Raw genomic sequence first — 26,498 nt, 5'->3', positions numbered from 1 at the left:
GACGGCACCCACTGACTTCCATAGTTTTTAAAAAACACCCTAGTTTCTGTAAATAAATTAATTTGAAGCTTGTATTATTTATTTTTAACGACCATAACATGCTTGTGGGCTGTATTATCAAATAATAACCAGAGTTGAAAAAAGTTTCCCTTGCACAAATTTCCACCAATATTACATCGTACATTAGCACTGTCAAAAAAAAATATGCTTCTTATAATGTAAAAGGAGATCCTGTATCAATATATATTATATTACAATAGCAACAATAACTGTAGATATTTTCTATTTGAATATTGCATTTAAATTACAATCTTGTCCATTGGAATAATTCTCTTCGAGTACTACAGTAACAGCAAATCGTGTCTTTTTCATTTATTTATTCTTTCCACCGAGACAAATGAAACGCAACACTGTTAAAAAGTGCATGAAATGTTTAATGATTAGAGTACACATACTATTGGCATATTATAACACAATAAACCATGCAGATGCACATTAAGTTCATATTCAAGCTTCACTTAATCAAAAAAAGAGAGAGAGAGAAAGATATTTAGACTATGGATGTTAGAGAGACCCGAAGTTTTCAGATGAGGAAAGAGTCAAAACAACTGGTTCCAGATCTTCAAGAGATGCCTGCAGGCGGAGAACAAGAGTTAAAGCTGAATCTGTGGTAACTTATGGCAATGAAAATGTGTGAGTGTCTCAATGAAATCAGTTTTTCCTCTTACCCTCCATTCCTCCACTCCTGAGGCAATGCGCTGCTCGGTGTGTGTGATGTTCTCTCGGCCGGCCTGCACCTTCTGAGCAAGAGCAGCGTTCTCCTTCTGGAGTTTCTTCAGCTGGATCCGCATGTACTCCTCCTGCTTCTTATAATACGACACTAAACCACTGCACACATCCTGCTCTGGAACACCACTCGGACGCCTGCAATATATAAACGTTCAAAATAAAGCAAAAATCTTTAATTTAGAGGGATGATAAGAGAGAGATAGTAGTATATAAAGGGATATTTTCCACCGCTGGAAAGATGAATGTGTATTTAAATTGGGTCATTTATGTAGTAGAAATGTGAAATTATTTCAGAAGTTGGTGCCTTCTAGACTGAGAAAAGCCAGAAAATGTATTTTTGGCTCATGTGGATGAAAGACAACAACTCCCAGAATGCACTTGCTTCGCTGCCCTACGAGGCCACTCCCAAGCCACGCCTACCGGTTACAGAGGGCAGTATCGGAAGAAATGATACAACTAGGCTACAAGTTGACTCAACACTGAAAAGACGCCGTTTTATCGTGAGATCCCCCTACGGGCGGGTTGAACACATGCGGAACGAGCTCCTACTACTGGCTGGAGTCTCTCGCCTCAAGCCAAAAAAGCCTCCGATGACGCAAAATGACGACACTAGTGGCACTGAGTGGAATTACAAAAATAAAGCATATTTCAGACAACATGGCAAACGCCACTTTCGCACCTCCCCCAAACACAGCTCCTAATGGGTGCTTTTGAAGGCATGTCTCAACAGGTACTTTCAATAAAAGCTCCAACATATTAGGAATACTTTTAGCTGTACTGATATGTATCATGATTAAGCCACTGACTAGGTTAACACTGTAGAGCGAATGGGAGCGTCTAGAATATGAGTTATAATAAACCCATCTGCACCAGGTGCATTTTTGACATGCCACTCCACAATTGTTTGAGGCTGTCTACACTGGACACATCAAAGGATACATCAGAACTGGTACATTTGTCTTTCTGAACAAGTGAATGATGATGTTGTATTGAACCGTCCATCATAGCGTGTGGCAGCGCAATGCCCCGTTTGCTTTGACATTTTCATGACCTGTTTAATCATTGAAAGTCTATGTGTGGAGAATTTTTGCTTTCTCTTCTGTACCCAAAAGCTAAACGTCTTTTTCCATGTAACGTTTCAGTTTTTGGCTAAAAAAAAAAAAAAAAAAAGTCTCCGCTTACTACAGTAATGGGCCCCATTGACTTCCATAGTATTTGTTTTCCCACTATGGGTGTCGTCAACGGTTACCAACACTCTTTAAAATATCTTCTTTTGTGTTCAGCGGAAGAAAAAAAAACTCATACAGGTTTGGAACAACTTGAGGGTGAGTAAATGATGACAGAATTTTCATTTTTGGGCGAACAATCCCTTGAAGAGTTAAAAGGAATTAGCTCCACAGTCCACATATTGTGTTGTATATCATTACTGTAAAAAAAAAAAAAAATGGAGGCACTGTTTCCCCCATTTTTATACATACCTGTATATGGTACGTAACAATTTTGTAGTAATATTATGTTATTGTTTTTATTGTAGGAATAATGCCTATTTTGGTTATTGTATGTATGGTAGAAACAAGACTCAGTGTAGTCAGGAGAGCATCAGTCTGTGAGCTCACCATGCAGCTTGTGGCGTGTCTTTAGCAAGCTCCTCCAGTTTGTCCAACTCTTCAAGCTTCACCTGCAGGTCGCCCTCCTCAATCACAGAGGCAATTTCTTTCTGAACACATAACCAACACAAAACATGATCAGAATGATCACTACTAAAACTGTGCACAGATACACTGCTAACATAAAGCAACGTTCTGATCAAATAAACTGCTGAATGTTACACGGCTCAATCCATCAAATTACCCATGTGTAATCTGTTGTGTGTAGATAGTGTGACTTAAGACTGTAAAGAATGTGTGTGGGGGGGATTAAGTTAGATTTTGCTTGAAGAAATTAGAAAATTAAGCCCATTTTAGGACCATCAAGATTACTTTAATTGTGACATTATTTTCATGACAATTAAAGGCACAGTATGTAAGTTTCATCGCTAGAGGTCACTTATTCAAAACAATAACAAAAGTGTAGTTTGATGATGCCATGACTAAGTATCATGGGAGTTGTCGTCTTCACCTCCACAGCCGATGGAAAGCAGTCCGATGGGACTCAGGCAGAAATCGTGTTCATCGGTGAGCTAATGTATTAAGTCTTATTAACGTTACTGTGCTATGAAGCAGGGTGGAGTCGAGAGCCTGGGACGTTAACATGCCTCACGTTTCGCATCAACAATTGAATTTTAATGGCAGCCTACGGTGACATTTCACTAGTGAAAATACAATTACAGATATCAAGAATTATAGTTTTTACCAGTTGAAATTCAATTCTTGATATCTAGAATGAGCATTTTAATTAGTAAAAATGTAATTGTTGATATCAAGAATTAGCATTGTTACTAGTGGAAATGTAATTTCTGATATCAAAAATTGCCATTGCTACTAGTATAAATCTAATTCCTGATATCACTAACTATAATTTGAACTAGTGAAAATTGAATTGTTGATATCAAGAATTCATATCCTGGAAATTAATAAAAGTTAAAACGGCTTGCCATAGTTACACTGTTTAAAATATATAATACACACAATATGTAACGTGCATGCATTACCTTACCTGTACTAAAGTCTGCAGTTGGCTGATGAACTGTTTGTGCATGGCTTCAGTCAGCTGAGGGTTTTGCTTTGACAGCGGCTGGAAATAGTGGGAAAACCTATCGAAACTGACACACAGAGTGCAACTAACTTTAAACATTGAAGCTACTTATTAGTACAGACAACAAAAACACCCAGTCTGAATGCGGATGAAGTGAGATGATCCGGGTTAACGTTACCTGGCGTTGTCCAGCAGCCACTGCAGACTCTTCTCCATCACTTTACTGAAGAGCTTGAGTCTCGGTTTAGACTGAGATGACTTCACCGAGTCACTGCGACGAGTCGACGCTTCAGACGACACATCACCGACTTTCTCCGCATTATGTTGAGCTGAAACAGATTCGCTGCTCTTCTCGGACTCCTCCATGTTTCTGCCTAGCTGTTGATATTTACAAAAGTCCCCGCCAACCACGCGCGCGTCACACTACGGAAAGCGAGCAGCTGCCAGTTCAAATCGTTTTCTCGAAACGCGCTTATCTGGTCTGAAGGTTCATATTACCGCACTCACCCCTCAGCTGTCTTATGATCTATTTCTACCCTCCCCTTCTCTTTCCTTTACCACATGGGAGTTGGTTTTTACATCGGCTGCAGCAATGAGTTTAATTAGAGGCCTTGTTTCCACTTTATACCATCTTCCAAAGATTTATAAATGGTTTTATCGGCCCTATTACCTGCTGTCACTGCTGATGACCCTGGCGTTTCCCCTCGTGCGCCGCTGCCCGGGACTGTGCGAGCATTTGCCCTCTCAGAGAGAAGACAACAACTCATGCGCCTTCGACTGGGTCAGTGCTGCAGCTCAGAGGCAGCCTTCAGGAAACTGTCATGCTAAAGAATTTTTACTATAGCATAACTTTATTGCAGCTTAATAACACTTTACACTTGCATGAGCAGAAAAGTAACATGGTACTACTGACATGTTTTTGGACCTTGGTACTGCTGCATGTCCCTGTAAATAAAGCAAAACGCAATATCTAAGTGTATTCTACAGCCTACAATAATGTCATTGTTATATATACAGTACCAGTCAGAAAAAAACAGTAATATTGTGAAATATTATTCCAATTTAAAATAATGGTTTTCAATCTGAATATACTTTAAAATATACTTTATTTATGTGATCAAAGCTGAATTTTAAGTTGTCATAATCCTTTTTTCAGGATTCATTGATGAGTCAGTAGTAATGTTTCCTGACTTTTAGCCTATGTGTTTATTTATGTGTATTATGTGCATTATTGTTCCTTATAGAGGGAGGTGGAGATTTTAATGTTTCTCAGTGCCATTGTCATGATGAAGAACCGCAGAGCAAGTAAGTTCAGATCACACACATCACCAAATAGATATTCATGAAAAATATGCACATCGTTGGTGCTTTATTTGAATAGAGGATTGATCTTTCTCCCTCTCAGTAACCGTGGAGCAACACATAGGGAATATATTTCTCTTCAGTAAGGTGGCGAACGTGGTGCTGTTCTTCCGAGTGGACCTGAGACTGGGCCTTCTCTACCTCTCGCTGTGTGTGGGTAAATAAATGAAAATAAGACACACTTGGAAATGGTCACGAGTACACACGTGATTCGGAAAATAACAGCATAATACATAATTCTGTGATGTGCGATATTACATTATTCTGATACACTGTGCCTTCTCTATACAGTGTTTTTGATCACATGTAAACCACCGATCCACATGGGCCCCGAGTACATCAAATACTTCAGTGACTCGACTATAGATGTGAGTGGAATTCAGTAAGACTCCAGTATATTTGACCAATATCTTCTTTTGCATGTTGATATGCATGTGTAACACTCAAACACTTCTGCTTTTTAATAAAAATGTAATATTTATGTTCTTGCTTTTATATTAAAACAAGCATTAATTAAATTTTTTTTCCCTTTTCAGTGTAATCATTTGTAATTTGCCATAATTTTTGTACACTCTTGATATACATAAAAAAAACACTTAAATTTGATATCACATGTTACTGACAGACAGTAGCTATTCAAGTCATCTGACAATACATTGCAGTTGTCAGGATCCTGTGATCTGTGTCATGTCTTTTATTTTGAAATTTACAATTCATGCGTTCATGTTGATTTGTTGTTCTGTCCATGGTCTTAGTTCATTTGCTCTTTGTAATTAGTTGTTTTATCATGTTTCAGTTAGCTATTTAAAATTGTGTCTATCCTTTCCCCTTGTGGATTATTGTTTGTTTGTGTGTATGTGCCTCTCATGGTTCATGGTGTTACGGGTCAATATCAAGAGTTACGTCTCATGTCATGTGTCCCACGGTCAAGTCATGGATATGTACCATTAAACTTTTGAGGCCATGTTACAGTAGTATAAACTCTGCTACTACTAAAGACTCCACATTATTTAATTTAATGTCATGTTCTGTCATGAACTGAAACTAATGTGCACATTATTCCATACAATGTCAGGAGGAACTGCAAAGGGACGGTCGTGAGACATGGATTGTTGAGTTTTATGCCAACTGGTCTCCAGAGTGTCAGTCATTTGCCCCCATTTTTGCTGACCTCTCACTTAAGTAAGTCACACTACTAACACACACATCGGCTCTTAATGAGGTTAATGACTTTGCCTGTGTTCAACAGCTATAGCTGCTTAGGCCTCAAATTTGGAAAAGTGGACATTGGACAATACGGAGCAGTTGCCGAGAGGTAAAGCCATCTTTATATCTCTTCAAAGTCAGCATGAAATAGAAGCAGCAATAGTCTTTTCTTCCCTATATTGTGGCGTATATCTGAGTGAAACGGCTTCTCGATGTAGGGCGGGACTTTTGTCCATGGGGAATTGATTGGATGGTTGTGGTTTGCTATTGGTGGATCTGATGTGAGTGACAGGTTGCCCCGCCCTCGCGCCACTAAACACATCATCAGAGAAGAGAAGCTACTTTGATTAAAGAAAATAAAGATCTGTCCAATTTCGATTGGGCTTTAACCTCAACATATTTTTAGCAACAGTCTTGTTAAGAGATGTGTCTTGTTATACTAGTTCTGATTAAAGACAACACTGACAGTCCTGTGCTCTCATTCCAGGTATAATGTAAACCCTTCGCCTCTCTGCAAGCAACTGCCCTCCCTGTTGCTACTGCAGGGTGGCCGAGAACTCATGCGGCGCCCTCTGGTGGACAAGAAGGGACGGGCCATTGGGTGGAACTTCACTGAGGTAAAAACTCCAACACTCTCAAGATATACACAACAATTGGTTATTCTTCTCTAAAACATTTGTTTGTGTGTTTTACAGGAAAATATCATTCGAGAGTTTAATCTCAATGAGATATTCCAAAAATATAAGAAACTCAGCAAGGGAGAGAAGTCTGAGAAACCGAAGCCACTCCTGCAGGAGGATCCTGAAGAGGAGGAGCTAGTCGGCCCTCATGAGGAAGGGGAGGAGGAGGAGGAAGAAGAGGAGGAAGAGCCAGAGAGTAAAAAAGACAAATAAGACACAGAACTGAACTGACATGAATTCAGCATAATGAACCCAACACACATGTTATTCCTCTAGACTTAATAGTGCAGCACATCTAAATGACTTTTCCTGCTAATCTTAACTGCGACTTTCATTTTAGTTCACAGAAAACTTTTCAGGAAAACAATCTTAAAGTTATGTCATTCAACACATAAACCTGCAATATTTCAGCTTTCATATATCACATTGTGACCTCTGGCTTTTATAATAAATGTATTGAGTACAGTTTGAACTTGGCCTCTTTGCATTCATTTTTTATACTCACAAGGAAAATCATTTTTAAACTCTTAAGTCAGGGTGGTACTGCAGGGGGTTTGCCAATCGCTGTTTGATCTAAAAAAAAAAAATTAGGCAAAAGCACAATATTAAGTTAACTTCCACCAAAGATAAAATCCTGTCCGCGATTATATAATGCCAGCATCATAAACTTGTAAATGCATGAGGATGACATTATACGCGTTTTATAGGCCATTTAAAATGTAACGTCCCTGATCCATCTCTCAATCCACCAAGGGGTTCTTGGCCTCGAAATGGTCGAACACTCCTGACTCAGGCTTTATTTTATGCTACATTTGCCTCTGAGGTTGAAAGTTTTAAAACTGCTGAGTAAATCCTGTTTGATCCAGCATTAGTTATTCATACTGATATTTCACAGTCTTGAAGGAATATCCCAAAAATGAACATGCTGTCATCATTTATTCATACTCATGTGTTTCAAACCCCATATGTATGGAAGCTTGTTTCCGCCACTGAATAATAAACAAATAATAATAATTGTGACTTTTTATCTCACAATTCTGACTTTTTTGAAGTCAGAATTGTGAGAAATAAAGTCGCAATTCTGATAAATAAAGTCGCAATTGTGAGATATAAAGTCGCAATTCTGAGAAATAAAGTCGCAATTGTGAGATATTAAGTCGCAATTCTAAGAAAACAAAGTCTCAATTGTGATATATAAAGTCGCAATTGTGAGAAATAAAGTCGCAATTGTGAGATATAAAGTCGCAATTCTGAGAAATAAAGTCGCAATTGGGAGATATAAATTCAGAATTGCATGATATAAAGTCGCAATTGTGAGATATAAAGTCGCAATTCTGAGAAATAAAGTCGCAATTGGGAGATATAAAGTCAGAATTGCATGATATAAAGTCGCAATTGCGTGTTATAAAGTCAGAATTGTGAGATATAAACTATTCTGAGGTAAAAAAAAAAAGTCTGTCTTTTTTCCCCTTAGAATTGGACTTTATATCTCACAATTCTGAGAAAAGATGTCAGAATTGCGAGATATACACTCGCAATTATGTGTTATAAAGTCAGAATTGCGTGATATAAAGTCGCAATTGCCAGAAAAAAAGTCAGAATTCTGACTTTAGGCCTATATCACGCAATTCTGACTTTATATCACGCAATTGCGACTTTATTTCACGTAATTCTGACTTTATATCTCGCAATTCGTTATATCTCGCAAAAGATGTAAACTCGCAATTGTGAGATAAAAAGTCGCCTTTTAAAATGTTTTATTTTGTGGCGGAAACAAGCTTCCATACTTGTGCCTTGTGATTAATTACAATATTTTGGGTGAACTGTCCCTTTAAATTGAGCAGCAAATCCAATCAACACACTAGGAAAAACATTTGTGAAATGAGGGAATGACCTCATATGAAGTTCATTATTGAAATCTTCTTAACGTTGATAACACAATCAAAGCTCTAGTGCTTTCTTTATTTACCTTGTTTACATGTTATTGGTATGTGATGAAATGACTGGTCCTGAGTTTCATATTGACGTGAATATCATATGTGTGCCATCAGAACATGCAGCTGAAGCAGGAGCATAAGATATTTTCAGATCATACTACCAGTGTGTATATAGTTTAGAACATATATAGTTTTACAATTATAAATATTTTTGAAAGAAGTCTTTTATGATTATTAAGGCTGCATTTATTTGCTCAAAAATACAGTAAAACCAGTACTATATATTTAAATATTATTGCAATTTAAAAGAACGGCTTTCTATTTGAATGCATTTTAAAATGTAATTTATTCCTGTGATGGTAAAGCTGAATTTTCAGCATCATTACTCCAGTCTTCTTTGTCACATGATCCTTCAGAAATCATTCTAATATGATGATTTGATGCTCAAAAAACATTTCTGATTATTATCAATGCTGAAAACAGTTGTGCTGCTCATAGGTCATATATGAAAAAAATCAAAATTATTTCACACTTTTGATCAGTAGGCAATGAAACAATGTTTCCTGTGCACAGCTTAAAAAAAGACAGTAATCCTCCCTGTCTGAGCCCATCTGTATTAGACTCTGTTTATATGTACTGTATATGAGCCAATATGAGTCATTCTCTCTCTTTCTATTGACATGCGAATCTTTGTGAGTCTTATTATCTGCTCCCGTTTGCCTCTGAAGCTCGGAGAGAGGGGTCTGGGTATACTGTAGCATCATGGCACCTGGCAGACAGCGTGTTGGCATGGCCGAGGATACAGAGACAGATTGAGGCTGACACAGCAGACCTTCACTTGGCGAATGGCTGGCAGTGCCCGCTGTGCGGATCAGAGCAGGCCTCTGTGACTCCTCTCGGGGAGTGGAAAAAAAAGGAGTGCTGTTGGACTTCAGTTCCGGCTGCAGGATGGTAACAACAACAGCGGAAAACGTTTGGAAATCCTTCACAGTATGATGCCATATTCTAAATGTCATGGAGCCAAGTGTCTCACAAAGAAATTGGGGCATTTATGAAGGGCGCTTTCCTTACATTTAGAGTGTCAAACCTGATTTGAATGGCAAGGATGATAAGGGATATTTTCTCTTTGGTTATTAATGTTGAAAAGAGTTGTGCTGCTTAATAATTTTGTGAAAATTGTGCATTTTTTCTAGCCTGGGTTTCCTCATGCTGCCTTGTGCGCAGAGATTTTCGCCTCAGCGGGGGGACCAATCACAGAACGGGGAGGGAGCAGCAAGACTATGACGACGTCTATGCGACACACCGAAGCAGTTTGTTTATATCTATGGATCCAACATGGCATCAGACGCGAAGTTACCTTTTGATGCAGCCTTAGATAGTGTTCTAAGAACGCAAGTTTATTTAGTCTTCTTTCCTCGTCGAATTTCTGTCGCTCTACATACGTCATCTGGTATAGTTGAAACGATTGGCTATGAGCTACGTACAGGCGCATTTGATAGACATTTGTATCGCCCAATAAACGGCTCTGGGCATTCGTAAACCACGCCTCAAATACGAGAAAATGAACATGTGGTTCCCAGACCACGTCTCAAAGAGAAGAGGTCTGACGTTAGCCAGGCTACATTTTTTCAGCATTCTTTTATGAATAGATATGTCAAAGGAACAGCATTTATTTGAAATAGAAAACTTTTGTAAAATCAATTTAATGCACCTTTAAAAACAATAAATCTTACTGACCCTGAATGTTTAAATGGATAAATATACAGTATTTAAAATGTTGGCTATAAAACGCAAAATGGCGCCAGTTACTTTGAAACAAAGGAGAGCAATTCCTCGTTGCAATACGAGAAAAATACGAGATTTCTGCTTGATGTAATAGGCCTACCCTGGAAATAATAATAATATAAAAAGACACAAGTAGCGCCGGCTTCAGTTACGTCATTGAACGAATTATCTGACTGAAAAAAAAAAGATCTGACTGCTGTGTGATCAATTAGTAAGCCTATTCACAGATTCGTGCTTTTTTTTTGTTTACACAGAGACGATAATTTTATCGTTTTCAAAAAGTTTGCGTTTTCAGGCCCGTTTTCAACGCTGTTGTCGTGTAAATGAACGGCCGAAACGCATAAAAAGTTTTACGCTTTTAAAAAACGGTGTCGTGTAAATGGCGCCTAAAAGTAACAAACTAAAAGTTTAAGAAAACGAAAACACATTCCATTAATTTAGCAAACATTATGTGACCGTTTTTGAATGTTCTCTGAATCCGCCCAAGTAGCAGTGCTTCGCCTTCTGAGAATAGTTCCCAGTATGTATATATGGTTAGAAGATGTCTCATGTGACCTTGTTATTTGTACACGCTGTGACTATCCAAATCACAACATGTAAATAGGAAAATGTTGGCGTTATTTTGTCACTTACTGGGAGCAGTAGGCTAGCTGGAGCCATTTACCTCCAGTCTTTGTGCTAAGCTAGGCTAGTGGTGGGTGCGTCAGACAGAGTTACGGCACGCACGGAGATGAAAAGGGTGTGTATGGACTTATCTAACTCTGGGGGATACGGTGAATAAGCTAAAGTCCCAAAAAGTCGACGTGTTCATTTAACGTTATACTGGAAGGATTTTAACTAAAGAGCGATAGCTAAAGTTCTGAGGACGTTCCCTGTCAGCTGGGAAGGCCAGGATCACCTGCTTAGCTTCCCTCACTATATGTGCACTGTCAGTCGCTATCAGATCAGCCATGTTCAAGTCAAGCATTTTCAGTTCAGCCATGTCCTAGAGTCTTAATGTCATTTTGCCAAGCTTTCCAGCAAAAAGAGGGTTGCAGATGAATTTCAATAATGAGCCATGTGCTGCAAACAGCAGGACTCTTGTCTGGTCTCCTGTTCAAGCTGTGACTTGAGTATGCATGCTTTGCACCCAAACAAGGCAACAGGGGGCTTAAAGTGTGCTGCCCCATTTTATAATAGAGGATTATTTAAAAATCTGAATACTCAATCAGTAGGAAATAATTAAGCATTCTCAAATCAGCCCTGCATCCGATAAGCATATTGATCAGCCATGGTCTGCAGGATATTGTACACTGAGCCAAGTGCAGAATACAGTAGGATCCTTAATTAGTAGCCTAGCTATAATTAACATCCCAGATCGAGCCATTTATTGCAATTTGTCCATGCACGTATACATACATATTCAAACATCAAAGTGAAGGACTGAAAGCAAAATGGCCTCCCATGCTGTGTTTCTGCACAGCTCATTAACTGGGGTAAAGCTGGACCTACTTCCCTCATCCTTGAGCTCAGTTTCGTAACTGGGCACTGGGTTAAAATGATCTCTATGGAAAGCTTGTGAAAAAGGCAGGCCTATAACCCTTGGCTCTGGGGGATCTCTTCTCTTTAGGAGCGTCTTGAGTAAATCGAGTGCTGTCTGAAAGGCAGCTGCATCAGAGCTGTCAGACTGTCATGTCGTCTAATTCTAGAAATAGCTGTGAGGAGGGTTAGGCGAAGAGGCTGTCGGATTATCCGTGTTCATGAGAAATGCTTTAAAAAGATCTTAATGCAAATAAATGCTCTTTGAACGGAAAATGTCGATTTCATCCTTGGCTTTTGGTGTGAAGGTTTTTGTAGTTATGTTTGGCGCCATCTTTTGGTAATGAAACATTAAGCAGCCCAAGCTAGCAAATTTATTTTATATCAACACAGGCCTTATTTCTTCATTCTGAGTTCTTTACACCTTATAAATATCTCACACAATTATTTTTTTCTTATCTTATTAAGAAAATAATTGTATTCTTATTTTTACTTATCTTAGAATATGAATATGTCGTCATGAACTTGGACCATGTGTTTGTAAATGAAGACTATGTGCATGTAACTTGTATTTCTAGTAATTTTGAATATGATTGTTTGCTTGACCATTTTGAGTCACAGTCACAGTGCCTATGTATGCTCAGATGTGTTGTTGTTTTGGCGAACTGTTGTTGTTGTAACCCTGGCCTGGAACCTTCTAGAACATTCTAGAACGTGAAAAGCTTCTCAAAGACAATAGAAATAGATATACAATTTTGTTTTGATTTTGTTTCAATGTAATCATTATTTAATAAACATTTGTAATCTTAATGTGTTTTTATTTTTAGTTATTTATTCATTTTGTATTTATTGAATAAGAAATATTGTGCTCCTGTGAGGTTAACTGATGCTTTGAGTTTTTTTTTTCTTGTTTCGGGCAGTTACAGTGGGGATTTTAGTTTCACATAGTTATGGTGGTGATTTAATACACTTTAAATACTTTTTTGTCTGTTTCTGTTTCCAAACCCAATGCTTTTACTTTGTGTATTTTTAGAGCTTATATTATATGAGCTCAATGAGCTTGACTTCAAGGGATAGTTCACCCAAAAATGAAAATCTTGTCATCACTTACTCACCCTCAAGTTTTTACAAACCTGTAAGATTTTCTTTCTTCTGTCGAACACAAAAGAAGATATTTTGAAGAATATTGGTAACCAGACAGTTGAAGGCAGCCATTGACTACCATAGTAGGAAGAAAACAAATACTATTGGGTGCCGTCAACTGTTTGATTACCAATATTCTGTGTGTTCAACAGAAGAAAGAAACTCATACATACAGGTTTGGAAAAAGGGTTCGTATGTGATGACAATATTTTCATTTTTTGGTGAACTATCCCTTTCACAGCACTGGGAATCGGCTAAACCCCGCCTCGGTCTGTCTGATGGGGGCGTGGTCAAAGCGTACAGACAAACCCGAACCAATCGGCATTTAGAAAGCCGGAGCTCTGTGTCAGCACTGCCCAATAAGGTGATCCTATGTTTGGACATAGACTTTCTCGGAGTATATAACATTGAAGAATCCTGCGCGTCATTGCCTGACGCCAAGGGTTGGGGTGTGCAAGGCGCAGAAGTTATCTTGCTTTAAACTTACGTACTTTGAACTTTATTTTTTATTTTTAAATAACTTTATTTCATAAAAATCAAAGATTTATATATTTGTTTTTAATCAGATCATCAAATCTACAAAAGGTAAGCAATATATTAATTTATTATTAATATATCAGATTTTATAAATAAAGGCGCAGTGTACTTATTACATTACGATATGTTTTTTCAAGCTCTAAGTTAGATGTTTCTTTTAAACTGATGGTTGATCAGGCCTACAAATGTTCTCCACCACCGTAAAACAAACAGAAGCCTCTCTATGTTCGTACGCTAAAAGTTAAATGTATGGCTTGGAAATGGAAGCTAAATTGTTAATGTGAATGTACTGATTTAAAGTTTAACATTAAGTCGATTGAAACAAACCAGGTGTAGTTGAACGGCTTAAACGGAGCACAAACATCGTGAACTCGCCAGTTAGTAACTGTTAGCATAGACTGTTTGGTTAGTGGACATGCCCAGACATGACCAGCGGCCCTCGCGCACGAGTGAGCCTGTAAGTTAGTCTCCAGCTCTGACTTACACCATTGAGTAATGCAGAAAAAAAAGACGACGTTGTAAAACATGAGCACTGTTGAGTTTAGTACATTGTCAACGCGTGGATATTTAAGTGCTTTAATAGTTTCGTGAGTCAGGACATGCCCGGACATGTATTTAGACCCTCGTTCTCAAAGCGCTCAAGATGAACACAACACTTGTTTTAGCTCTTAGCGATATTTCACCCACAAATTAGTCTTTAATTACTCACCCTCATGTCATTCCAAACCCGTAAGACTTTTGTTCATCTTAAGAACTCAAATGAAGTTATTTTTAATGAAGTCTGAGATATTTCTGTCCCTCCATTGACAGTTACGCAACTACTACCACTTTGAAGCTTCAAAAAGATCATAAAGAGATTGTAAAACAAACCATTTGAATAAGGTTTAGTCAATTTTCTGAAGAGACTTTCTTCAGAAAGTCGCTTTGTTAATGTGCGAGAAACAATTAAGTTAATTCTGGTGTTACGCAGCACGTTAGAGCTTCAGCAAGAGCCAATGAGGTTTGAGCATTAGTCATGTTCGGTTGAGCTTCTGTTTACGTTTGCTGATAAATGTTTAGGCCTATGTGAATAAAAAGCCTAAATTCAATCTGTTCGTCATATAAAGCGATTGAGTCTTCAGAAATTTTGGATTAAACTGTGCGATTCATGGATTAGCCTAGTTTTACGATCTCTTTATTAACTTTTTTTGAAGTGTAGTTGCCTACACTTCACAAAGCTCTCAGATTTTATTAAAAATATCTTCATTTGTGTTCTGAAAATGTATGAAAGTTTTACGTGTTTGGAACAACTTGAGCGTGAGTGATTAATGACAATTTACGTTTTTGGGTGAACTAACCCTTTAAAGGCACAATATGTAATTTTTTTGCTTTAAAAATAGCAAAAATCACTATATCTATGTTATATATATATATATATATATATATTTTTTTTTTAGTTGTGTACTTACATTATCCCAACTGTTTCCAACAACTATCAAACCAGGAGAAATTTTAATTTAATTTGAAGACACAGCACGTTTCTTTATTTCCGTTTTGTCGCCGTCAATGGCGTCATATCCGCGTTGTCCCTGGTTTTGCTCGTACTGCCATGGTAACCAGAGCTATGAACCAGAGCCCTCAGATAGTAACCAAGGCGACAGACGTGGACAATGTAGTTCGCAATGTCTATTAGCACACTGTTGTTGTTTCGTTCAAACATCATGGACCATGGCAAGCAGACTTTGGATAAAAAAGGAGAACTGAAACGAGAATCAATATCAGTATCAATATGTTTTCGAGATGCCGAGAGCTCCCATAGATAGTATATAAACGATAGCTCCACGTCCGAGACTTCGACCGCTCCTACATGTGCTTTATTAAACAGGTGAGCACAAAACATAAAACTAATCAATGTTATATAGTTCAACAATGATAAAATGTTGTAATATGATCTGTATGTTATTCTAATGTTGATCTAGCTTACTGCTAGTCTCATACAGACAGACTAACACATTAATTTCAACACATTGAAATGCAGTTTAGTGTGATAGTGTAATGTTAGACCAGGTGAAACAGCGCTTCGTTACCTCACAAGTTTAATTTGTCTAATAAACTGGCCTGTGAGTAGTAATTCTGCGTGTAGTTCGGTAGAATGAAATGTCCATATTCCTTTTATATCCGCGGGACTCACGTCGCGTGTGGAGCTGATAGCTGTCTCTTAGCAATCCCGAACTGCTTCATATCACAGTCATGATAAAACATCGATGTATTTACTCATCCATAAACATTATTAGATCGGTCGGCTTGACGTTGACGACAAGATTCATAATTCTTAGCAAATGTTGCGTCATCAAACTACGCCTTTGTTATTGTAAGAGGTTAGCGACCCCTAGCGGCTAAAAAAATGACATACTGTACGTTTAACTTGCATTGTTACAAATGTATCATTTGATGTCCTTAAAAACAGGTGTAAGACTGTATTTTAATATTCTGAAATCAGATATTTTGGGAACACTTGAGCACTAGGTGTATCATAACTTGGCCTGCTTCGATTCTTATTTACTTTATCGTACTAGTAGTGCAGAGGTCAGATGTTTTCAGCTTGTATTTGCATCCCACGTAAAATTGTCTGCATGGAAAACCATCTAATAGAAGCATTAATTTTTTGCTGTTATCTTAAAAAGTGCTTTAGTTTAGCGTTTATAATTGAATTCTAAATGTTGTTGTATTATAATTTCAGATGATTGACAAGGTTACCGGAGCAGGGGCTTTGCCTTTTGCAGTCCAGCTCAAAGCTCTTCTGGACCAAGAAGCCAGATATCAGCCCAAACTCAGTGGACTCCGAGTTATCGAGTCTGCTCAGGATAATGGTCTGAGAATGACTGTCAAGCTTCGAGACTTTCAAGTGAGAGAGCTTCTGTCCTTGACACGATTCTTCGGGTTTAGTGGGGATACGTTCTCCCTTGCTGTGAATCTTCTAGATCGATTCCTGGCTGTGGTGAAGGTGTGTGTTTTTGGACAAATTTAAATGTTTATTATACCATTGGTCCTAATCCTCTCAGTATTTGACCTTCTGAATATGAATCAAAGAGGTTTTATCTGTCTTTTCTTCAGATTCAGCCCAAGCATCTGTCCTGTGTGGGTCTCTGCTGCTTCTACATCGCTGTGAAGACTTCAGAAGAAGAAAGGAATATTCCTTTGGCCAGCGACCTCATCAGGATCAGTCAGAATCGCTTTACGGTCCATGACATGATGAGGATGGAGAAGATTGTTCTGGAAAAGCTCTACTGGAAGGTCAAGGCTCCAACTGCCCTTCACTTCCTCAGATTCTTTCACTCTCACATTCAAGAGAAGATGGACGCAGAAAGGTGAGCGGCTCGACTTTGTGTTTGTGTGTATATAATGCAGTTCAAAAGTTGGTAAGAAATATGTAATATTGTGGAATATTACAGTTAAGTGTCTGTTTTCTATTCTAATGCAGTTCAAAGTGTAATTTATTCCTGTGATCATTACTGCTTAAGAAACATTTATTTATTATCAATGTTGAAAACCGTTGTGCTGCTTAATTTCTGTGGATGTTTTTTTTAAAGGTTTCTTTGAATAGAAGGTTCAAAAGAACAGCATTTATTTGAAATGAAAATCTTTTGAAACATTATGAATGTCTTTACTGTCACTTTTGATCAATTTAATGCATCCTTGCTGAATAAAGTATTAATTTCTTAGTCTTTCTGACAGTCATTACCTACATGTTTGAATGTGTATGTTTCTTGAAAATAAACATAACCTGTTTTAAATGATTTCGTAGGCCTACTGAAATAATGTTTCAATGTTTCTTTTCAGTAAGAGGATTCTGAACATTGAGAGGCTTGAGGCTCAGTTGAAAGCTTGCCACTGCTCCTTTATTTTCACTAAACTAAAGGTAAGCTGTTTGGACCGTTTTACAGTTCGATATCTAAACAAAGTATGTTTGGAGTTTGACTATAATTCTGCTTCTACAGCCTTCACTGCTTGCTTTGTCCCTTCTGGCCCTGGAGATCGAGGATCAGCACGAGTGTGAGCCAGTTCCGGCTCTGAAAGAGGCTCTAGATGCTCTACAGGAGCGTTTGTCTGTGAGTTTCCTTTAGCAGATTTACTGATTTCCATAAATGGCTGCTGCTTAACTCTTTCCCCGCCATTGATGGAATTTTCTGGCTTGCCGTGTTTTCACTGTTAACAGTTGGGCGCTGCTACACATCTTTTGAAAGATTACTGAATCTCCTTATCGAAACTATCGATGGCATTATGAACGTAGATGCATATTTAAAATAATCTGATCATCAACATTAACGGCATATAAATCAAAACTGCTTAACATTACCGAATGAAATGTCGACCCAGGAAGTGCTTTAGGACTGTGTTCTTTGTGGGGTGTTGATGGACTTGATCTACTCCATTGGTGTTTTGATCATCGTTCTGAATGCGACCCAGATGTAGTCTTTGACAAAGGCTTTTTTTTTTTTTAAGCTTTTTGCTCAATGTTGCTTGTTTATTAAACTTAATCTAATTCAAGAGTTGATTTAAGAGTTTAGAAGCTAGAATAATTTTTTTTAAGCAAGAGGGTCTGTTCTTTTTATAGAGAGAGAGAGAGAGATAGGTTTAGATATTCATGCAACAAGATAGATAGATGGATGGATAGATAGATAGAAGGTTTAGATATTCATACGGATGGATGGATGGAGATATTCATACAACAAGATGGATGGAGGGAGGGAGGGAGGGAGGGATGGATGGATGGATGGATGAAGGGATGGATGGAGGGATGGATGGATGATAGATGGTTTAGATATTCATATGGATGGAGGAATGGATGGATGATAGATGGTTTAGATATTCATATGGATGGAGGAATGGATGGATGATAGATGGTTTAGATATTCATATGGATGGAGGGATAGATGGATGATAGATGGTTTAGATATTCATATGGATGGATGGATGGATAGATAGGTTTAGATATTCATACAACAAGATCGATGGATAGATGGAAGGTTTAGATATTCATACAACAAGATAGAAAGAGTAAAAGAGAAAGAAAGAAAGGTTTAGATATTCATACAACAAAATATTTCTGGGGCCCATGAAATATTTGTGAAAATTATGAAATGCACTGACAGGCAACTTTTCAAAAAAAGCGCTGACAGGGAAACATCTTGTTTACTTGGTTGGGAAATCAGGTGGAGACATAAGCAAAGTGTGTTGCGCAACCAGTTATGCTGGGTTCAGACAAAGTCTCTTTAAAGGGATACTCCACTTTTTTTGGAAATAAGCTCATTTTACTACTCCCCCAGAGTTAAACAGTTGAGTTTTACCGTTTTCGAATCCATTCAGCCGATCTCCGGGTCTGGGGGTACCACTTTTAGCATAGCTTAGCATAATGAATTAACCCGGACAAGACCATTAGCATCTCTCTCAAAAAAATGACCAAAGAGTTTCGATATTTTTCCTATTTAAAACTTGACTCTTCTGTAGTTACATTGTGTACTAAGCCCGACAAAAAATGAAAAGGTGCGATTTTGAGAGTATAGTTCCTAGCCATATCAGCCTAGAAAATTGAAACTTTACATTTTCCGTTGGTCTTTTTACACGATGATTCTATGCAACGATTGTTGAGTGGATTTTGCTTTTGCTTTTCAGGTTAAAGCTGGAGACCTGGCTTGCATGAGGGAGCTTGTTGCTAAATGCCTGGCTGAATACGCCACCACCAAGTGCCTGAAACCGAATGGCCAGAGACTGCGATGGATGATTTCGGGTAGAACCGCCAGACAACTCAAGCATAGTTACTACAAGATTGCACATCTACCCACGATTCCTGAATCCGCTTATTAAGACTGTTAGTGTTGAGTGCCCATGACTGAACAACTAAATTCAGTCCTATGGAAAACCGTGTGATTGGTTTAATACTTTAATCTATGCTATGGACACCCAACACTAATTTCTTTAAAGCGCTTCATTTCTGCTAACTTTAATTCCTTCCTCAGTCTTTATGTCCTCTATGACACCTGCCGTGATTGTATTTATTTAACATCCACACTGGCTCAATCTTGATTACTAGTCAAGGGTGGGTTTGAGCAAGTTTATCAGATGGGTTTCACTGGTAAGACTTGCACATGTTCATTTGAATCGGCGCAAAAAGCGCTGGTTGTTTAAAGCAATGAAGTATAGAACCGCCTAGGTCCTCAGTCCACTGTGTGGAAGAGGAGGGAGAAGGGTTTTGAGATTCAAGACAACATCAGAACCAAGAGATCAGGCCCAAAACCCTTAACTCCCACCCTAGGTTGTCAGCTGTTGTAATGCACACTCCTACCCAAGGTGATGAAAATGAGATGGTTTTTTGTTTTTGTTTTCTTTTATTTTGGCTTTCTGCTTTCTAATGTGGCATGATGAAATCTGGATGGCTATGGAAATACAGGTTTTAACGCCTCTAATAGGAAGAAAATAGCAATTACTAACTAACCAGGCTGAAGCTTATTTTACATTTGGTTATTACTACAATTTTACGTAACATGACCATTTGTTTTATACCTGGTATAAATTCAACTCCAAACAAAGATGAGTGGAACAAATAAAACTGTTGAAATGGATTGAATTTAATGCAAGTGACTCCTTTGTTTTGGCAGCGTTTTGCAAAGTGATGTAGTTGAACCTTTCAATAAAACTGTATTGAAATGCGAAACATGCTTGTTTGTGGTGTTTGAGAAAAGCCATTTAATAAGTGCTGGAAGAACCACTGTGGTGCATTTACAAAACCTTGGCCTTGGCAAATTAAAACCACCATAAAGACTCGAGTCAAAGGCTGCTTGTGATTAGATTATGGCATATCAGTAGCCAGATAGCATTGTGATTTATATTACAAAGGAAGAAATGTGGAATATGTTCTCAAAGGAAATAAACTGGTGCAATTTGTTAAGACTACACCAAGTACATTAATGAAAGTAGTCCTTTTATTTTTGCAAGCTGGAGAAATCTGGTCCACCGCCCTGAAAGTTCCCTGAGATCTCTGCCCCGCTGAAGTCAAATCCAGGGTTCTGTTTGAAACAGAAGATATAAATAAATACACTACTGTTCGGTTATAAAGACATTTAGAAAGTTACAAGAGATCCAAGTTTCTTTAGGACTTTCTATTCCTCAAATAATCCTGTGAATATGAGTTATTGATCTCAAAATAAAGGTCTCAATGAGCTCTATCCAATGGTGCCAAAAATACCTATCTGAGATCAAACTGTATTGAATAAAGCAACAAACCAATAAAGACCTACACAAAAGTGTGAGTAATGTTTGGAGCTCTGAAAAATACATGTAGTTCTACAGTGGACAGTGAGTAGAACTAAACAAACCAGTGAACAGAAAAGCATATAAGACGCGACATGATTCTTTGGATGTGGTCAATGAATAGACTCACAGAGTAATTGAAATGGTTGAACAAAAAAGAAAAGTGAAATGAGTAAAAAGAACACGAGAGAACTGTCAATTGTATAGAGTATTTGAAAACAAAAAAGAATGAATGTAATGAAATAAATTGAACAACTCATGAATTGCCAATCAGAAGTGTGTTTAGCAAGTTCAGTGACTTATTACAGTCTGTACTGAATGGAAAAGTGAAATGAAAAATAAATAAAATTAATTAATTAATGAGTTAAATGAAAATTAATTACTTGTTCAAGTGTTATTCAAGTGTTAATTATTCAATCAATTCCCCTTTTGACCAATTATTTTCTGCATTGTTCAGCAGATACGCCCAATATGTCCATAGAAGACTTGGAAATGTTTGGTGCCAAAAAGGCGTATCTGACGTTTTTGCCATATTTTTTTTATTTTAAAATGTTTTAGAACATGTTCATTGTATTAAGTATGCATACAAGTATGCCTGTGGTTACAATGTTTGTGGTGTAAGGTTAATAATACAGGTGATTGAAGTGTGGTAAAAATTTAGTTTAGTCTCTCCTGTAAAGTTTGTCAAAAGCCCTCGCGGTTACATGTAGTCCAGTCATTTTGAGCCAAAATGGGGGTCAACCTTGAACAAATTGCAACAGAAGCAAACTCAACTGATTTAGTATCCTCAATATGTCCTGAGTAAGGGAAAAAAAAGCCCAGAAGAATCCCATTGGGGACAGTTTCGAAAAAGACCCAAATATAGCCTATTCATACGCCTATTCATTCTTTTTCTCACGTGAATAGGATAAAAATTTTAACCTTTAGATATCACCATGAAAATTACTGAGTTGATTACTTACATCAAGACAAACAAAAAATGTATTACAAGTTTTTTAAATGGTTTGTTAACATGGACAAATGGTGCATAATCTAATTATGTATGTGCTAATTTGCATAAATACCACAACAGATCTAAACATTAGGTATAGGCCCGGTGAAAATGTCTTGTTGACTCTTGTTGACACATTACAGTAAAATACTTCATGTTAAGGTCTGAATGGAACCCATTTAGGATACCCATGAGCATTAATACATAGAGGCAGGAAGAAGTACTTTAGAAACCAGCCTTTATTAATTATTAAGATATAGGGTTTGGGGCTGGGTCCGTGGGACTGTTTCTGGGGATTGACTTTTTATTTTGCCTACATTTTGTCTTCTGCATTCTCCTTACTATTGTCTCCTGTTCTTCCCTAAAGGCCCATTCACACCAAGCACGATAACGATAAAGATAACTATAAAGATATAATTCTAAAAATGGTTCTCCATATTAAAGAATAACAGAGTTCACACCACAACTAAAACGATAAAGATATGAGGAACGATATCGTTGGGATCACTTTCAGAACGATTTTTTTTCCAGCTGGCAAACGATAAAACACTGACAGCCAATCAGAATCCATTCTAGCAGGTCATCCATTTTCGCTACTTTGAAACCGCAGCGCGGGCGCGCGCATGCTTATAATGAAAAGACCATTATCGGTCGTTGGTGTGGACGCATGTATAGTTATCTTTATCGTTATCTTTATAGTTATCGTGCTTGGTGTGAACGGGCCTTTAGGGAAGAACAGGAGACAACGGTAAGGAGAAGAACACAAAATGTAGGCAAAATAAAAAGTCAATCCCCAGAAACAGTCCCACGGACCCAGCCCCAAACCCTATATCTTAATAATTAATAAAGGCTGGTTTCTAAAGTACTTCTTCCTGCCTCTATGTATTAATGCTCATGGGTATCCTAAATGGGTTCCATTCAGACCTTAACATGAAGTATTTTACTGTTATGTGTCAACAAGACATTTTCACCGGGCTATACCTAATGTTTAGATCTGTTGTGGTATTTATGCAAATTAGCACATACATAATTAGATTATGCACCGTTTGTCCACGTTAACAAACCATTTAAAACCATTTTTACCATTTAAATTGATATCTAAAGGTTAAAATGTTTATCCTATTCACGTGAGAAAAAGAATGAATAGGCGTATGGATAGGCTATATTTGGGTCTTTTTCGAAACTGTCCCCAATGGGATTCTTCTGGGCTTTTTTTCCTTACTCAGGACATATTGAGGATACTAAATCAGTTGATTCTGTTGCAATTTGTTCAACCTTTTTTCATAAAATGACTGGACTAATGACAATGTACTAAAAATGAATTTTTTTAAAAACGTCTTAAAAAATCTTACCGTCCCAAACTTTTGAGATGTAGTTTGACTTAATTTGGCAAATATATACATTTATATATTTTTTTAATTCAGGAGGTTGTTCATGAGACCTTCAAGTACATCTGAATGAAGTGTAGTGGAATATTTCCGCACCTCTCTCTGAAACCTCTCCAGCGTCAGCTTCCTCTGCATCTGATCCTGCACCCACGGGTCCGCCGCGTACTCTCCCTCCAGAAGAGACTGCCAGCAGTTCCCAGCCTCTCGGTTCGTCTTCATGAGAACTATTTGGATCATTTTTTTGTCCTCTGCATGGCACAACAAAGACGACAAGCAACATGCACTATTTACTCCAACATGAATATGTAAATGGCTTTTAGTCTTACCTAACGTCCATGTTGCTTCGTCGCCGACAGTAGATCCAAACAGCTTCCCCTACGAGACGACAGAAAACAATTTAAAATTTAGAAGTAGCTGATAGTTTCCATTAGCATCACCAGCAACGTGTACCTCAGTGGGACGTTTCACATGCCTATGCCACATTGCGGCACACAATAGAGGCGCAGGAGAAAATAACGACTTTATTCAACCATCTCTTCTCTTCCATGTCATTCTCCTAAGCTGTTGACGTAGCGTAACAGCGCAGCGCTTCTGGGTTGTACGACAGAACGTAGGCTCACTATTGGCCGACGCTGGTCATGTGTGTGATGCCGGTCAATAGTGAGCCTACGTTCTGACGTACAACACTGAAGCGCTGCGCTGTTACACTACGTGAATTCACTCAGAGCCCCACACAGAAGAAAATTAATAGTTGAATAAAGTCGTTATGTTTTTTTTTTTTTGCACATAAAAATATTCTCATCGCTTGATAAACTTATGGTTGAGCCACTCTAGTCACTATTTACTATTTTTGGGTGAACTAACCCTTTAAATCATCTGACATTAATAAGTGTGATTTACATTTGCAATATTCCTATAAAAATAAATTCTATGAAACTTGTTATTACAATATTTGATCACACTTAAGATTAGGGTCCAATTCTCACTATGAACTATGACTTTTGCCTCAAACTCCTAATTATTAGTAAGGTAGTTGTTAAGTTTAGGTATTGGGTCGGATTAAGAGATGTAGAGTATTGTCATGCAGAATAAGACATTAATATATGCTTTAGAAGTACTAATAAACAGCCAATGTCATTGTAATATGCATGCTAATAAGCAACTAGTTACTGGTGAGAATTGGACCCTAAACTAAAGTGTTACCCAATATTTATGTAATATTGCCCCCAAATCACATATATCAAATATTTATTTGATAGAAACAAGACACATATGTAATAAAGTTTTTTTTTGGCCCATGCTTACATAAAATGTGTAATAAAATAAAATAAATTAATATTGTAGTAACGGATCATTCCATTCAACTTTTAGCTGAGAGATAATGTGCAAATCTGGTTAATGTACAGTTTAGTAGAATTTGAGATTTCTGAACAGGCACTGCTAATGTATACTAACTAGTGTGTGTGTGCACAAAAAATACACCATAAAACATATGTTGTATTTTGTTTATTTACATTTTTAACTATTATTATTGTATATTTGAATGACATCAGAGAGCACATTATACTACAAAATCTGAAGTTGAACATATAAAGCATATATTTTCATTCACCAATTAAGTTTTAGGTTTCAGAAGGCTGTAACGTCCATTTTGATTGTCAGTTATGGGCATTTGTGTATTAAGTTGTCAACGTTTATTTTTTAATATAGTTAGGTGTCGATGTGAACATTATACAGGACACGAACATCTCTCCACGAAAAGTTATCTGGTCTCTATATTAATAATATCTTAATCTTAACACTTTGTAAAGATTTAATTTACTCCAGTCTCCTCTATGCTCATCATCATACCTTGAAGATCTGTTGGTCTTTCACACGAAGCTCTATCTGTTTGCTCCCGATGTTACACTTGATCTCTTTGGCTGAAGTACCAGGAGGAACATTGACTTCGATGAAAACCTCCTCCATAGTCTGATACCACGAGCCCCATGCTGTTTTACACGGGATCACACCACTCCTCTCCTCAAAATGCACTGACATACTGCTCGTTTCACAGGCCTCTCATCAGTGAGATCCTACAAACGCACATCAGCCGCAATAACAGCTATTGCTACAGTGCAGAAACTAGACATATTTCTCATACATTCTGGCAATATCTCTCAGTGTCTTCTTCTGCAGCGGAATGCTGTGGCATGGAGGATCATGTGGGCCATCTAGTGTTGGAGAGCAGGTAAACAAGATTAAATTTGGAAAGCTTCGTCTAAGTAGGAAATATGTACAGCCAGTCGGTCATTGTCGAAAAATAATCTTTATTTTTTTTGTGTGTATTTGTTTAAATACATCGGCTATGTATTTGAGTTGAAATTACACTTTATTTTGCTCTGGCCACCATATATATATATATATATATATATATATATATATATATATATATATATATATATATATATATATATATATATATATATATATATACCTCTTTTGCGCCGACGTCACAAATAAGAAAAACTGTTCAGGAAAAAAAGATAGAAATAATAAAGTTAGATCCCTTTTTCTTGAAAATATCATTTCTGTTTCTCCTGCAATCTCTTATTGGAGTAATTTATTAAAAAATTTAAATTGGAAAAAGATTTGGTCCTTACAACAGAAATATTTTCTAACTAATAAAGTAAAAGAAGTGTCCTTTAAAATAATAAATACATTTTACCCTGTTAAATATTTTATGATTAAATAAAAAGTAATATTGACACAAGATGCTCATTTTGCCAAGTTCACACAGAAACTGTTTATCATTTATTTTGGTCATGTTTCTATACCGAACAACTAAAAAACATTGAAATATTTATTAAAGATAATATCCAGCAAGATATATCAGTAACCTTTAAATACATTATTTTTGGATTCTTTGATTCTGACCGCAATAACAAAAAAGCCTGCTTTGTTAATTATTTATTTTATTTTATTGGCAAATTTTATATCCATAAATGTAAATTCAGCAATAACAAACCAATTTTTATTGTTTTTTTGAAAGAATTTAAAATGTACCTTAACACTATTTCATCCTCAGTAAATAAGAAAGCAATTAAAACAATTTCAAATTGTAATGACTTTAATTTGTGTAATGTCTTGCCCTTATGATTCCTTTTTTCCCCCCTTTTTTTGTCTTAGTTATGCACTGCTG

General features: G+C 37.2%; 4 protein-coding genes across 4 annotated transcripts; 2 read left to right on the top strand and 2 right to left on the bottom strand.

The window, feature by feature from the left end:
- Positions 1 to 385: 385 nt before the first annotated feature.
- Positions 386 to 4,032, bottom strand: pmf1 (polyamine modulated factor 1). The gene is made up of 5 exons (XM_081382634.1): positions 3,662 to 4,032; positions 3,445 to 3,550; positions 2,406 to 2,506; positions 729 to 924; positions 386 to 633 (listed from the first exon to the last, which is right to left on the bottom strand). Exons 1-5 carry the CDS (start codon positions 3,847 to 3,849, stop codon positions 565 to 567), a joined length of 660 nt encoding a protein of 219 aa, XP_081238760.1. The 5' UTR covers positions 3,850 to 4,032; the 3' UTR covers positions 386 to 564.
- A 43-nt stretch (positions 4,033 to 4,075) lies between these two features.
- tmx2a (thioredoxin-related transmembrane protein 2a) lies at positions 4,076 to 7,201 on the top strand (the record flags this gene model as incomplete). The annotated part of the gene is made up of 8 exons (XM_081382632.1): positions 4,076 to 4,264; positions 4,728 to 4,788; positions 4,889 to 5,002; positions 5,137 to 5,213; positions 5,921 to 6,027; positions 6,095 to 6,160; positions 6,539 to 6,668; positions 6,747 to 7,201. 8 exons carry the CDS (start codon positions 4,076 to 4,078, stop codon positions 6,942 to 6,944), a joined length of 942 nt encoding a protein of 313 aa, XP_081238758.1. The 3' UTR covers positions 6,945 to 7,201.
- Positions 7,202 to 13,492: 6,291 nt separating this feature from the next.
- ccng1 (cyclin G1) lies at positions 13,493 to 20,342 on the top strand. The gene is made up of 6 exons (XM_081382629.1): positions 13,493 to 13,699; positions 16,371 to 16,634; positions 16,745 to 16,998; positions 17,471 to 17,549; positions 17,629 to 17,739; positions 19,304 to 20,342. The coding sequence occupies exons 2-6, from the start codon at positions 16,371 to 16,373 to the stop codon at positions 19,493 to 19,495; spliced, it is 900 nt and encodes a 299-aa protein (XP_081238755.1). The 5' UTR covers positions 13,493 to 13,699; the 3' UTR covers positions 19,496 to 20,342.
- On the bottom strand, positions 19,997 to 25,538 carry nudcd2 (NudC domain containing 2). Its single transcript, XM_081382637.1, has 4 exons — positions 25,169 to 25,538; positions 23,644 to 23,692; positions 23,414 to 23,565; positions 19,997 to 20,694 (listed from the first exon to the last, which is right to left on the bottom strand). The coding sequence occupies exons 1-4, from the start codon at positions 25,355 to 25,357 to the stop codon at positions 20,611 to 20,613; spliced, it is 474 nt and encodes a 157-aa protein (XP_081238763.1). The 5' UTR covers positions 25,358 to 25,538; the 3' UTR covers positions 19,997 to 20,610.
- Positions 25,539 to 26,498: the final 960 nt, after the last annotated feature.

The sequence above is a fragment of the Scardinius erythrophthalmus genome (assembly GCF_964197995.2).
Source record: "Scardinius erythrophthalmus genome assembly, chromosome: 13".
In the NCBI taxonomy this organism is placed as follows: Eukaryota; Metazoa; Chordata; class Actinopteri; order Cypriniformes; family Leuciscidae; genus Scardinius; species Scardinius erythrophthalmus.
The sequence above is the reverse complement of the archived record's forward strand: the minus strand, read 5'-3'. Positions and strand labels throughout refer to the sequence as shown.

Bases quoted from the DNA above. Each gene is read 5' to 3' on its own strand.
- ccng1 (XM_081382629.1), top strand. From the start codon at position 16,371: ATGATTGACAAGGTTACCGGAGCAGGGGCTTTGCCTTTTGCAGTCCAG. The intron at 16,635-16,744 runs GTGTGTGTTTTT...TCTTTTCTTCAG, and splicing joins GATTCCTGGCTGTGGTGAAG to ATTCAGCCCAAGCATCTGTC. The intron at 17,550-17,628 runs GTAAGCTGTTTG...CTGCTTCTACAG, and splicing joins TTATTTTCACTAAACTAAAG to CCTTCACTGCTTGCTTTGTC.
- pmf1 (XM_081382634.1), bottom strand. From the start codon at position 3,849: ATGGAGGAGTCCGAGAAGAGCAGCGAATCTGTTTCAGCTCAACATAAT. The intron at 3,551-3,661 runs GTAACGTTAACC...TCTGTGTGTCAG, and splicing joins TGGCTGCTGGACAACGCCAG to TTTCGATAGGTTTTCCCACT. The intron at 925-2,405 runs GTGAGCTCACAG...TATATATTGCAG, and splicing joins GACACGCCACAAGCTGCATG to GCGTCCGAGTGGTGTTCCAG.
- nudcd2 (XM_081382637.1), bottom strand. From the start codon at position 25,357: ATGTCAGTGCATTTTGAGGAGAGGAGTGGTGTGATCCCGTGTAAAACA. The intron at 23,693-25,168 runs GTATGATGATGA...GTCGTCTCGTAG, and splicing joins AAGACCAACAGATCTTCAAG to GGGAAGCTGTTTGGATCTAC. The intron at 23,566-23,643 runs GTAAGACTAAAA...TGTGCCATGCAG, and splicing joins CGAAGCAACATGGACGTTAG to AGGACAAAAAAATGATCCAA.